This window comes from Pipistrellus hanaki (genome assembly GCF_964339955.1).
Source record: "Pipistrellus hanaki genome assembly, chromosome: 18".
Taxonomy (NCBI): Eukaryota; Metazoa; Chordata; class Mammalia; order Chiroptera; family Vespertilionidae; genus Pipistrellus; species Pipistrellus hanaki.
This window is the reverse complement of record NC_140520.1, coordinates 38,149,568-38,163,931: the sequence shown is the minus strand read 5'-3', so window position 1 is coordinate 38,163,931 and position 14,364 is coordinate 38,149,568. Positions and strand designations below refer to the sequence as shown.

Genomic DNA, 14,364 nt, shown 5'->3' with positions numbered 1-14,364 from the left:
GTTCTCTGTCTCTGAGTCAGTTTTCATTTTGCTTTGTTTTGTGTCAGACTCCACAGGTAAGTGAGGTCATGTGGTATTTGTCTTTCTCTGAGTACAATACCCTCAAGGTCCATCCATGTTGTCACAAATGGCAGGCTCCCCTCCCCCCCTTGTGTGGCCGAGTAATATTTCACTGTGTGTCTGCACCACATCTTTATCCATCCACCCACCCACAGACATGCAGGCTGCTGGGAGGAACGCCACAGTGAGCACAGGGCAGCATCTTCTCACTGCAGAACTCTGTACACTCAGCTCGCTCAGCTGAGGCCTGGCGTGGAGAGCATGCTGCCTCCCACGCCTGAGCAAGATCTGATCCCCTACTCCAAGCAAGTCAGACTCAAAGGCTAGCTCGGACCAAATAAACAAGATGTAAGTGTAGGTGGACTGCAAAAAAATTTTTTTTAAAAAACTTCAATTTCATTGAAATGCAGGTTTATTTCAATTAGAGACACGCTGAATACAAAGGGCTGAAATAAATGAATCGTCATTAACATAAAATAATAGAGCATTTTAATAAAAATTAATATTTTCTTGAACATTAACTTACCAGACACTGAGTAACTGCACAAATAAATAATTGTAAGGCAAATGAACCTACTTTTCTTGTTCTCTGAATGCGAAATATTTCCTGTTGCGCACACCAAACAAGTCAGTTCAAGACGAATGACATGGCCATCGGCTAAAACATTCGCTGCTAGTATTAGTGGGGAGAAACGATGTGCCTGAATGTGAGGCACGTAAGGGAAGTGAATGCAGCACCGTTATAGTAATCAGTCATTAGCTGTGGAGAGCACCTCCAGCGTTTGGACAGGTTCGAGCCTCGGACTAATGAGAGGGCACAGTCCTCTCATGGCAAAGCTACATGCAGGTCCCAACGTAGAGGGCAAAGCCCTCCCAGCACAATTACAGCCAAAGGCTATATGGTCCGAACCTGTGGCCCCAGGTGGCTGAGTTATGTAGGCTGCAGGAGGTTCAGCAAGGAAACAAAGTTTGATCAGGTGCATGTAACTGAGTAGATTCCAAACCTGTGAGAACATTGTAAACATCTTGACCATGCCCTTACTTTGCCTCATGAAATCTGGCTATAAAATAAAGACGGCTTGCAAGCTATGGCGCTGTCTCTCCATCAGAGAAGCAGTGTCCCACCTAGTCCCAATCTTATTCTCTTATCTGTCTTTTCTAATTCTTCATCGCCCCCCTCCCCTCAGGTTCACCCACAGCCCTGCTGAGCACAGCACATTAGCAAATGTTGTAGTTTGTTATTAATCTTATATAATAAAAGCCCAATATGCTAAGTATCTGGTCATCTGTTCAACAAATCAAAGTGTAATATACTAATGATATGCTAAGGCTGTTCAACTGCTCACTATGATGTGCACTGACCACCAGGGGGCAGATGCTCTGACAGGTAAGTTAGCCTGCTGCTGGGGTCCCACCTATCAGGACTGAGTGATACAGGCCTTCCAATGGCCCCTCCCTCTGGCGGGCTGGCTGGACCCCACCATGCATGAATTCGTGCACTGGGCCTCTAGTTATGTATAATAGGATATTGTAAAAATTAAGTTACATCGCATTTTCTGAATGGGTGTAAACAGTCATATTCTGGGCCAGACTGCCCCTCCATCATCCCAGCCCCCCTCCCCCAGGGGTCCTCATAACCCAGACTGGTGCCCAGAGATCCCCCCTGCTGACCTCATTCTGAATAGCTAATGCCTTACTGGCTGCCACACAACTTTTACCCCACCCCTTGCTGCCAACAGCTGGCACTGTGGGGCCGGAACGTGGCAGATGCTCAAGACTACTGCTTGACTCATCAATGAATGAGGTCATTTTTGCTAATTAACATATGTAACCATATATAGCATCAGCAGAAAGTACTGGCATAAGAAATCTGTCTCTGATAATTATCCAAGCCAAAACCTCTGAAACCGCACAATGAGGAATTGTGTGGAGGCTGAAGGGGCTCATTGAGAAAAAGAAGCTGGGTACTCAGAACCACAGAAGTCTGACCAAGGTGAGGAAGTTGCTTAGCAACCTGAGCCTCAGCCAATCAAAGCAAAATGTCACCCGTGGGTCTTTCTGATTGGAGCAAATGGCCTGGCGTTCCACCCCTTTGCTATTGTGCTGGTCAGAGAGTTTGCTGTCCTGTTAGGAGGGAAACTTGTAATGAGTTACTGATAACAAGACCCACCCATGGGAGGAGCCGGAGTTAACACCGCTGCTTCAGAGAGTCCGCAGCTGCATGGGAGCCAGGGAGCACTCAGACCCCATCCCCGCCACCCTCCCAGGCCTTTCCCCACTGCGGGGTGTGGAACATAAGCCTGGTGACCACAGAGCCTCCCGCACCGGCCTGTCCTTCCCGCCCTGGGGAGGCTCACAGCCCGGCTGCCAGGGAGTGCCAGCACCGCCCCCAGGGCACTGTAATGGCACCTCCTCCGCTGAGTCGCGGTAACAGCAGCAAATAACGTTTGGTGACGATACCAGGAGCAGACAGGGTTCTAAACAGGTCACATATGTGACCCACTTCCCACCGCACAGGCGAGGCCGAGCTCTGCTTGCTCTGCACAAACGCAGCACCGGGACCGAGGGAGGGACAGGCTTGCTCTGGGGAAAGGCTGGCAAACGGCGAGGCGGGTCGGGACCCAGGGAAGCAGCAGGCGCGAGTGTCCAGGCCGCTGGTGCTGAGTGTCCAGGCCGCCCTGCAGCTCGTACTCAGTCCCCTTTAAGGTGACCAGACGTCCCGCTTTTGGCGGGACAGTCCTGATTTTTAACAATTTGTCCCACGGCGTTTTAAAAAAGTTTTAACAATTTGTCCCACGGCGTTTTTAAAACGCCGTGGGACGTGGGACAAATTGTCACAAATCGGGACTGGCGGGATGTCTGGTCACCTTACTTTATCAGCGTCTAAAAAAGACATTGCTCCTAAGGACCTGACGCTGCACAGAGAATGCTGAACTCCAGGAAAAGCCTCCACAAAATGTTGTTTTCTTCAGATAGATTAACAGCCTAATAAAGGGAGGGGGACTTTTAAGGCGATGTTGCTCCAGTTTGTCTGTAGTCATGTGACTTAAAACACCTCTGTTCTATTGAGATATAATCTGCAAGCTTGAGAGAAGTTAGAAAAAGAAACAAATCATTCCAAAATATGCGAGCAGAATCCTAAATTGCAGTTTTCTTGGCACATATACAGTAACTACAACACATTTTTCATTTAGAAAGTGGGGGGGGGGGGCGGTTATTTCCCTCTTGTAATTCTCACTCAGCACACTGAGAATTCCATTTGAAGGACCCACAGAATGCACACCATCCCAACGCTCACCCCCTGGGAGGTGCCGGCTAGCTCCGGCTCCTCCATCTGGCTCTCCGGGCCCGACCTCTGCCCGCCCTTCCCAGCCACCCCGTCCTCCCGGGATTCTGAGCCCAGCGCTTTCTGACCAGGAGCCTCCTGCTCTGACCTGGCCCTACAACCACCTCCGCTTCAGCTCCTGCCTCAGGACCCTCCCCTCCTTCCCCGGAGCAGGAGGGCCGCTCTGAGCCAGGGCCATGCAGCATGCCTTGTTCTGTGTTTGAATTTTCCTCTGCGTTTGCAGAAGCATTTTCACACAAACGTCTGACTGCACAGCCACCTGAGATTAGACAGGAAGGACGTTCCCAGGCATCGCCTCTGCCTTGTCACCCACGGGGAACTCGGCCCCGAGAGGAATCCCAGGAGCAGGGAGACGTGGAGGCCGCCTCACGGGAGCGGCAGCCTCTCAAGAGGAAAATAAAGGAACGCGTGGATAGAGCGTCAGCCTGCAGACTGAAGGGTCCCGGGTTTGATTCCGGTCAAGGGCATGTAACTTGGTTGCGGGCACATCCCCAGTAGGAGGTGTGCAGGAGGCAGCTGATAGATGACTCTCTCTCATCGATGTTTCTCTCTATGTCTCTCCCTTCCTCTCTGTATAAAAATCAATAAAACATATATTTTTTAAAAAGATTAAAATAAATAGCCGAAACCGGTTTGGCTCAGCGGTAGAGCGTTCATCTGCGGACTGAAAGGTCCCAGGTTTGATTCCGGTCAGGGGCATGTACCTTGGTTGCGGGCACATCCCCGGTGGGGGGGGTGCAAGAGGCAGCTGGTCAATGATTCTCTCTCATCGATGTTTCTAGCTCTCTATCTCTCTCCCTTCCTCTCTGTAAGAAATCAATAAAATATATTTTTTTAAGAAAAGATTAAAATAAATAAATAAAGGCCTTATTTTCAAATACAGTCACATTTTAAAAAATAAAAATAAAAAACACAAGGGCTCAGCCCTGGCTCTGCCACCGTGGCCTCTCCGAGGACAAGAGGACCCAGCAGTGGAGCCCAGAGGGACCAACACACCTCCCCCCCCCCGCCCCCCCTAGAGCAGCCCCGCCAGCCGCCCGGCCTGTCAGAGCTGAGAGGGGCGGCTGATTCCCCAAAGCAGGCGGGCTGCCGGGCTGCTGGCTGCTCAGGTGGGGGCAGGGCTGCTGCCTCCGTGCCGGGAAGGGGGCAGCCCTCCCTCTCTCTCCCCCACTGCCGCCCCTGCACTAGTGATGGAGGGAGTGAAAAGCAGAAGATTGATAATCAGCCTCATTATTACCAGCATTATATATAATTATAGCAAAACCTCACTCATTTGGATCAATTGAGAGAGAAATCCGTCTAAATTCCTGACAACTTGGCAGATCACTTTTAAATTATAATTTTATTACTTCTAAGTAACACACGTGAGGAGTTGTGTTTCAAGTACCACAAGCTAATGGTTATTAAGTGGGGATTTTATGAAATCTGCTTTAAAAGACTCTTTTGTAATTAAGACCCCGTTAATATGCTAATGACACTCCTGCTCTGCTTTTCAAATTGCTTGAAAACAGATGCAATTTAAATAGGCTCAGGACTGCGACAATCTCATTTGCTTCACAAACCTTTGGGGGGGTTATTTCTGTTGTTTATTTATTTGTTTGTTTTTGGCGAATGAGCAAACACAAACTAGTTCGTGCCGCAGTGGCTTACCCACGGTTCCGAGTACTAGTGCGTCATAAACGGATATCCACAGCCACTTCGCTGTGGGTGACGCCAGGCTCTGGGGACTTGAAGAGCCACTTCCCTTTACAGAAAACAACCCCACATGCCGAAACCGGTTTGGCTCAGTGGATAGAGCATCAGCCTGCGGACTGAAGGGTCCTGAGTTCGACTCCAGTCAAGGGCATGTACATTGGTTGCGGGCACATCCCCAGTGGGGGGTGGGGGGGGTGCAGGAGGCAGCTGATCGATGATTCCCTCTCATCGATGTTTCTAACTATTTATCCCTCTTTCTTCCTTTCTGTAAAAAATCAATAAAATATGCCGAACCGGTTTGGCTCAGTGGATAGAACGTCGGCCTGCGGACTGAAAGGTCCCAGGTTTGATTCCGGTCAAGGGCATGTACCTTGGTTGCGGGCACATCCCCAGTAGGGGGTGTTCAAGAGGCAGCTGATCGATGTTTCTCTCTCATCGATGTTTCTAACTCTCTATCCCTCTCTCTTCCTCTCTGTAAGAAGTCAATAAAATATATTTAAAAAGAAAAAAAAATATATAAAAAAATCAATAAAATATATTGAAAGAAAGAAAGAAAGAAAGAAAGAAAGAAAGAAAGAAAGAAAGAAAGAAGAAAACGACCCCACGGAGGCCCACTTGCTGGCGGCCACAGAGGACACAGCTCCTCACCATGAGCGCCGCCTCACCCTCGCTCAGCCCCTCCGTTCCGTGCTCCCAGTCTCCATATTCTCTGGTTCAGTCCAAACGTGTTTGATGAGCGCCTACTCTGTGCCAGGTCCGTGCTGGGCACTTGGCAGGTAGTGGGCCCTGCTGGGCACTGTGGTCACGTCACTCAAGATTCAGCCTGGCGCAGTGTCGGCGAGTCGGGCAGTGTCCCCGTTCAGTGGGGAAGCAGGTTGGGGTGATAACGTGGCCCTTCCCAGGGCTGGCGAGTTATTCCGCATCTGGATTCTGAGTGGCGTTCCGCGCAGTGGTCAGCGTTCCTGCCTGTGACCCACGGCAGCCTGCCCCAGGAGCCACACGGGAGCCTTGCAGGGACAGGCGGGTGTTACATTGTCCCTAAGACAGAGAGGCTCGGGGTGCAGGGGTGCCCCTTACAAAACACAGCCCTGCTCCTTTAGCCACTTCCGAATACGGAACCGTGTGCAGGTCGGGCCTCTAGGACAAATGCCAGTGAGTGGTGAGGCGTTTGCTGAGGTGACCCCTTGCTCTTCGAATCCCTGGATGGCACTGGTGTCGACAAGTCCCACTTTTGGCGGGACAGTCCCAATTTTTTTTTTAAACATATTTTATTGATTTTTTACAGAGAGGAAGAGAGAGGAATAGAGAGTTAGAAACATCGATGAGAGAGAATCATTGATCAGCTGCTTCTTGCACACCCCCCACTGGGGATGTGCCTGCAATGAAGGTACATGCCCCTGACTGGAATTGAACCCCGGACTTTTCAGTCCGCAGACAGATGCTCTACCACTGAGGCAAACCGGTTTCGGCAGACAGTCCCAATTTTTAACAATTTGTCGGGACTTTTTTAAAACGCCGCGGGAGGTGGGACAAATTGTTAAAAATCAAGCGGGACATCTGGTCACCTTACCAAGCCCGCCTCCCTAAGCCCGCCTCCCTCTGCCTCCCTGACCTTGTGCTCAGCTGTGTGCTCCAGGCTCTGAGCACAGGCTGTCTCCCAAGCACAGCGGTCACCATAAAGCACAGTGAGCGGGCCCTGGCCGGGCAGCTCAGTAGGTTAGACTGAGCGTCGTCCCAACATGCCAAGGTTGCCGGTTTGATCCCTGATCAGAGCACATTTAAGAATCAACCAGTTAATGCATAAATAAATGGAACAACAAATCTCTCTCCCCCTTCCTCTCACTCTAAAATCAATCAGTAAATCTAAGAACACAGTGACAATGTCTGTCCACTGCAGCGTCGCCATTGGTAACGCGCACTGCGTCATCCGCTCTCAGGTTAAGACCTACAATCCTGGGATCTGTTACGTTAACTGAGGCCCGAGAAATATTTCCAGGAATAACTGGTCTCCAGGTGTCCTGCAGACGTTCCTCCGGGCAGAGGACGGGCCTCAGGACCTGGGGTCCCACTGTGCCCAGCAGCTGATTGACAGGCATTCCTAGGACAGTCTGGGGTCTTCCTCCCTGCTGGTGACCTCTAACCTTTGCTCTGCTCCCCACATTCCTGGGACTGAGACCCCAACCCCTCCACAAGCTGCTGCCCCATGACAGTGGCCAATAAAGGGGGGGACAAAGGAGATACCGAGTCACAGAAACAAAACCCGCAGCCAGCCCGGAGGAAACGTCCCCGCGGACTTATTAGGCACGTTCCCTGCTGCTCCTCTGACTCCTCGTACGTGCTTTCTGAGCTCAAGATCACACACCTTTCCGTTTTTAGGTTCAGCTGTGGGGTTCTGGGACCCCATCTGGAGTCTGAGTTGATCGTGAACCCGGACGCTCTGTCTCCCTGCCGCCTCAGTCACAGCCTGTGGTCAGGGGGCCGGGGGCCTGTTGACCGCGGGGGTTGGAGGTCGCAGGTCACTGCTGTCTTCCTGCCAGCTCTCGTGAGGGAAGGGGTGAGCTGCTCAGACAGAACTCCAGGAGCTGGTGCGGAATCCTCATCTTCCTCACTGCCCTGGCCCGCACCTGTGAGCGCACAGCCCCACACGTCAGAACCAGACCGCCTCCTCAGAGAAAAAGCTACAAACAGAATTCTAGCGGAATTTAGCACCAGGGTCTCCCAGAGGAAGACCAGGCCAGAGAGGCCATCAGAGGCAACTCAGCGGAGCGCAGACTCTGCGGCCAAGGGCCTGGTCCCACTCCGGCCGTGCCTTCCGCCAGCTGCGCGGCCTGACAATGCCCCGTGCCCTGATCTGCCGGGGAGCATGAAGGGGGCTCAGAGGGCCGCGAGGAAAGTGAGGGACCGGCCGGCACTGCAGGGGCGGCGTGAGGAGAGATGAGAGCCTCCCGCCCGCCCGCCTGCGGATTACCGCACGATCGGATGTGGATTACGGGCTCGGTGTGCCATCTTCTTAGAGGTGACAACTGTCTCCGCAGACAAACAAGCCTCGTCCCGAGCGGCTGGCCAGCCGGGACTCGGTGTTGGAGACAGGGTTCTCGCCTGATCGCAGGACATGCGGAGGGACGAGAGGGCGCCTCTGTGGGACCACTGCCACCGGCCAGCCCCTCCCTTCGGCCAACCCGAGTCCGGGTCACTTCACTGCAGGACGATGGTCTGACAGTGGTGAGCGCAGCCCGCACACAGATTCCAGGAGCCGCTTCCTGAGGCTGATCTGCTTCCCCCAAATCCCACGTGAGGCCCAGGTGCCGGGGGCCCCAGCGCTGCGTGCAGAGGGCAGGGGCACGCCCACAGTGCCCCTGCCCACAGCTCCGGCCTGGAGCCATGGGGTGGGTGGCTGCAGTGCCCCCTCCCAGCCTGGTGTGCCCGTCCCGCGGCCGCCCTGCAGGCCCTCCCCGCGGGCAGACCTCCGGCGACACGGCCTGTCCCTGTCCCAGCAGCCTCTTCCCGCCGAGCAAACAGCACAGCAGGGCGACAAAATGAGACAAACCACTGCCCCTCCCAGCCATGAGGCGGCAGCGTGGCGTCAGAGGGGCAACTAACCGACCTGGGAGCCTCTCCTCCAGCTCTGCCAGCACCTCGCCCTCCCCGCTGCCCGGCCTGCCTGGCCTCTGTCTCAAACGGAACGCACCACATCCCGCGGTTCCCGCAACCAGGACCGTCCCGCCAGCCAGTCTCCGAGAACTTCCTTCTGCCTCCCCCGACTCCTAGTTCACCCTGCCACAGAGACGTTCGGTTTCTAAAGTTAATTTGCATGTTAGCGCTTAAGTCAAACGGAGGGAATGAGCATATTCACTTGCATTAAGTGCCCCATGCGGGCCGTGCTGCAGCAGCTGCTTTTCCGGCGTTAGCTTATGGATTCTCTCAGCAATGTCCTAAGGACGGGATTACAAGCTCCATTTTACAGAGGAAGACACTGAGGCTCAGAGGGGTTCAATGTCCTGCTTAAGCTCACACGGCTAGTCAGTGAAAACTACCGTAGGAACCAAACTCAGTTCCTTCCTTCCCTCCCTTCTTCCATTCCTCCCTCCTTCCCTTCTTCCATCCCTCTCTCCCTCCCTCCCTCCTTCCTTCCCTCCCTCATCTCCATTCTCTCCCAAACTCCTCCTCCTTCAACCCTTTATTCACCCCAATTGTTGCCACGGGTCTCCTTGGCTGTCAGGAGGCCAGGGCCTCACAGACTTGGGGGACCAGGGTCTCTTCAGACCCCGAACGCGGAGGCAACGGAGAAAGGTCTGCTGGGCAGTGGATGGGCCCAGGATGGGCACTGAGAAGGCGGTTCACACCCAGGCCAGCGACCAGCTGTGAACTAGAGGTCGGATGTCTGGGCCCAGGCTTGGCCGCCACGCTCACTGGCCGTCACAGACTGGCCCCAGTAACCCCAATTCAGCCTCTTCCAGGATCACCGCCAACCCCACACCCCTGCCCAGGGGCCACCCCCACACCCCTGCCCAGGGGCCATCCCTACACCCTCTGCCCAGGGGCCATCCCCACACCCCCTGCCCAGGGGCCACCTCCACACCCTCCGCCCAGGGGCCACCCCCACACCCCTGCCCAGGAGCCATCCCTACACCCTCCGCCCAGGAGCCACCCCCACACCCCCTGCCCAGGGGCCACCCCCACACCCCTGCCCAGGGGCCACCCCCACACCCCTGCCCAGGGGCCACCCCCACACCCTCCGCCCAGGGGCCACCCCCACACCCCTGCCCAGGGGCAACTCCACACCCCCTGCCCAGGGGCCACCCCCACACCCCTGCCCAGGGGCAACCCCACACCCTCTGCCCAGGGGCCACCCCCACACCCCTGCCCAGGGGCAACCCCACACCCCCTGCCCAGGGGCCATCCACACACCCTCCGCCCAGGGGCCACCCCCACACCCTCCGCCCAGGAGCCACCCCCACACCCCCTGCCCAGAGGCCACCCCTACATCATTACATGCGTGTGCATGATGAGCCCACCCATCCCTGCATGAAGGGGCCACGACCGTGTTGCATGCACATCTGTATCCTGGCACCTGACAGCACGCGGCTCGGAACCAGCACTGTACCACTGTCACACAAACACTGTACCCCCCAAATGGACGGACAGCCTCTGCCTGACGCCCCCAGAGGGACCACAGCACCGCGCGTGCCCAGCACAGCCCAGAGCGTCCTGCCCAGCACCACGTGGGAAAGCTACCTGCCTGCCCGCACGGAGTCAGGAGAGCAGAGCTTTTCCTTCTGAGACATGAGAGAAACTTCTGCTCTGTCCCGCCTGCCAGCAGCCCGGGCAGGACAGCAGCTCCCCGGCCCGGGCGGCGCGGCCCCCACAGCTGACGGAGGCGGCAGCCGGTCAGCTGTCCCTTCCGTTCTCTCGGGTGGGCGCCTGTCACGGACTCCGGGGCCTGGGGGAGTGTGGCCGGGTGATGGTCGCCAGCCAGCCGACCCGGGAAGTGATGGCGGTGACCCTGCCAGGAACGCGGCAGCAGGGGGGCGGCCAGGGCTTTTAGCAAAACAAAAGGCAAGAACACAGGAGGGATAGCACTGTGCAAGTCAAAGCGTTGTGTTTGCTTTTAAAATCTACTTTTAATGCAGCAGGCTCTCGTTCAGAGTGTCCCTGAGACACTCTGAACGAGAGTGTCCCTTAGCAGAGAGGTCCCTCCCTCTCCCCTCTCCTCACTGCGAGCTAAGTCATCTTTAACTCTCCACTTCACACACTCTCACACACACACACTCACACTCACACCCACACTCACACACACTCACACTCACACTCACACACTCACACACACTCACACACACTCACTCTCACACTGTCATGCACACACACACACACACACACACACACACACACACGCCGCTGCAACAGTGCACAGCTTCCTGCTGGCCTCCCATGTGCAGACCCGCACACACTCCCCCGTGCTCTCACTCGGAGGTGCAAAAGCACTGTCACCACGGCCGTCTCTCCCCTCCCTCGTGCACACACACACTGACACACAAGCACAGTGCACACGCGTGTGCACAGAGAGGATTCAGTACTAATCCCGTTAGCGGTCCCCGTGTCCCCTCCTCTCCCAGGACAGTCCGGAGGTGCCACACTCACCGCCAAAGCTGGTGGGGAACTTCATGAAGTGAGGGTAATTCCCGTACATGTCTGCTCCTCAGCTCATAGTCCTCGCCGGTCTCTGACGATCGCGGCCCCAGCCCAGGCAGCGCCGTGCCTTTCACAGTGGGCGCCCGAGAGTGGTCATCGCCACCCCGCAGCCGGCTGCACGGGCTGGGCCGGCCCCCGGGGATTAGCCAGGAATCCGCCTCTCCGCTGGGGCGGCCGCATAGCTCTGAGCCCGGCAGCTGGTGCCTGTCAGTAATCACGCATAATGCCGCCGCTGCTGCCTCTGCCGCCGCCTCTGCCACTGAGATCCGGTGCTGTCTGATTAACTCCCGGCTGCGGCTGCTCCCCGCGCCCGCGGCCCCAGGGGTCCTCCTGGTGGCACGATCTGTTATCCGGGAAGCGATCGATGTGTGACCGCCCCACAGGAGGTCAGGAGAGAGGGGGAGGTGGCCAGGGGCGGGAGACTCTTCAGGCGCCTTTTCCTGGACTTGCACCCACAAAAATCAATGGGTTTTATTAAAATGCACTTTCTCAGTCCGGCCGCTCTGTGTCCGATGCACTTGCTGCGGGACCTGAGAGTGGCCGTGGGAGGGGCAGCACTGAGCGCGGGGCTAGGGCAGCCCTGGGTCCGGAGGGCTCCCCTGAGTCGGCCGGGGCGCTGGCTCTCACGGGGGAACGAGACCGGTGCAGCGGGGAGCCCCGCTCCCATCACAGGGAGGGCGGGCATGCTGGCCCCACACTGGGGCCATTCACTGGCCTTTCCCTGGAGGGGGCACTCACCTCCATCCCGTCAAAGCGTCTGAGTCCTCCCGGATGCAGACCCTCCCTGGGCGGAACCCACCCACAAATCAAGTTCAGGTCCCCTTCGAGGTCCGGCCACGGCTCAGCCTACACCTGAACACCCCCAAGGAGGGGCTTCCTCCTCTCCCACCCCATTTCCCGCCGTTCTCCCCGTGAGAAAGTGTTTTGTGGAGCTGACATCGGCCCCTTCCCCTGCAGCTCCTGCCCACAGGTTCCAGGCGCCTCCCTGGAGCCACGCAAGAGACGTCGAGGGCTGTCACTGTGGGATCTTCTGCAAATTCAGACACAAACCTGTGCCCACAGACTATGCCTCCTGGCACGGTCACCTCTTCCAGCCCATGGTCCCGAGCACCAGCATGCATTGCCGACCTCTCCTTTCCCAGCGCTGCCCTGGAATTCAGAGCTGCCCCGGGAAGCAGGTCCCCTGCTTGGATGCGACACCCTCCTCCTGGTGCTGTGTGGGCAGGGCCCTGGGGTGCTGTCAGGCCCCGAGGGGTCCGCTGAGCCCTGACACTGGACCAAGGATCCGAGGGTTTCTCCCACACGGCCTTGGACAGAGCAAGCGAGGAGGGAGATCAAGTCAGAGCCCCAGGGGAGAAAACCAAGACTCCGGGCTGGAGGAGCAGGAACAGAGGAGGAAAGAGCCAGAGCAGAGACGGCATCGGGGGCATCAGCCCCACAGTTAACTTCCATCGAGAGAACCTGACAGCCCAGGTCCGTCTTCTTATCCACAGCTGCACCCCATTCCTGGGCGGGGGCTCGGAGGCCAGGGGGCACCCCCTCACTCTCTGCCATGAAATCCGGGTCCACGCCCTCTCTCCATCGCGGGGACCCCGCTGCTTTCGCCCAGTATGTCTCTTATGCCTCCTCATCCCGTGGCTTCTGAGGACCCCGAGCGCCTTTCATAGTGCATCCGACTCCTGGGTGCAAATGCCGAAAAGGACACAGCAAGGTCCACGTCTTAGAGCCGCCACCGATACGTCCACTCACCAGTGCCGGGCCCCGTCCCGCCACGTTCCCTGGCCTGGCTTGATCTGGAGAGGTTGGGTCCGTAGAGAAAGCATCAGCACGGAAGCCAGCGGCTGGACGCAAGTCCCAGGCCACCGCTGACCACCTCACCATATACTGGCCAGTTCCCCGGTCCCTGGGCCGCAGCTACTGCATGGTTTGTCATGAGGATCAAATAAGCCACACATTTAACACCCAGAATACACCAGAGGCACGGCAGGTGCGTACATCTCTCTCCATGATGACGATGGTGCTGACATATGCTCCTTCTCTCCTTTTGCTCATTTGTAAAATGTCCTCCGAGCAGGGCTGGATGATTCTAGAGCAGCGGTTCTCAACCTTCCTCATGCCGCAACCCTTTAATACAGTTCCTCCTGTTGTGGTGACCCCCAACCATAAAATTATTTTCTTGGCTACTTTATAACTCTACAACAGTGGTTCTAAACCTGTGTGTTGTGGAGAACACAAATATCTACATTGCGATTCATTAACAGTAGCAAAATTACAGTTGTGAAGTAGCAAGGAAAATAATGTTATGGTTGGGGGTCATCACAACATGAGCAGCTGTATTAAAGGGTCGAGGCATGAGGAAGGTTGAGAACCACTGGGACAGAGCATCCTTCGACCTCCACTTCAACTCGAATGAATCCAGCCCCCTTGGCAGAGCGGTCCATTCTCCCCACGGAGGTCTCAGGAACACGCGTCTTACTGACGCACAAACCACATTTCCCCTCGCACACCCGGCGGAGGAGGAAGCACACCGTCCCGCACACGGCCTTTCAGTGAACCGCAAGTGCTCTTCCAAGGACTCCAACCATCCTCTAAACAGCACCCTCCCGGGCCCCGTCCAAGGTCAATGTCACGATGGCCTGCGTGGTGGTGGACTCGGTCTTCCTCCCTTTGATCGGTGAGGTGCGTTTTCCACAGAATGGAAAGCAGATTCCTCGGCCTGGCGGGGAGACACTTCACGTCCTGGCATCTCTGGAAAGTGCTGGGACAGCCACCCCCAGGCCCACGGACACACGGCTCCGCCTCGCCAGCCCGTGACCTTGGACAGCGAGCTCACTCTCCGCGGAGGCACCCAGGCGGCGGCCTCGCTGAGCTTCCTGGGCTTGTTTTGGTTTTGGACTCAGACGGGACGGTGGCTGTGCATGTGTTTTGCTTGGGGGTGGTTTGCGGTTTTTGTTTCTCTTAGACCGTAAGGAAGTCATACTTCCTTGGTCCTCTCTTCCCTTTCTCTGTGAGTCCCTTCTGGTCTGAATGCTTCGCTCACGGTGGGAGTACTGTTGGCTTACTCCAACTTCTGG

The 14,364-nt window shown here is 56.2% G+C and overlaps 1 protein-coding gene across 1 annotated transcript in view; it reads right to left on the bottom strand.

Moving 5' to 3' along the window:
- RXRG (retinoid X receptor gamma) overlaps window positions 1–11,568 on the bottom strand; it is a 30,789-nt gene extending 19,221 nt beyond the window's left edge. The window contains exon 1 of the mRNA XM_084865182.1: window positions 11,240–11,568. Within this exon, the coding sequence (XP_084721308.1) occupies window positions 11,240–11,288 (49 nt within the window). The 5' untranslated portion in view covers window positions 11,289–11,568. The remainder of the gene's footprint in view (window positions 1–11,239) is intronic.
- Window positions 11,569–14,364: the final 2,796 nt, after the last annotated feature.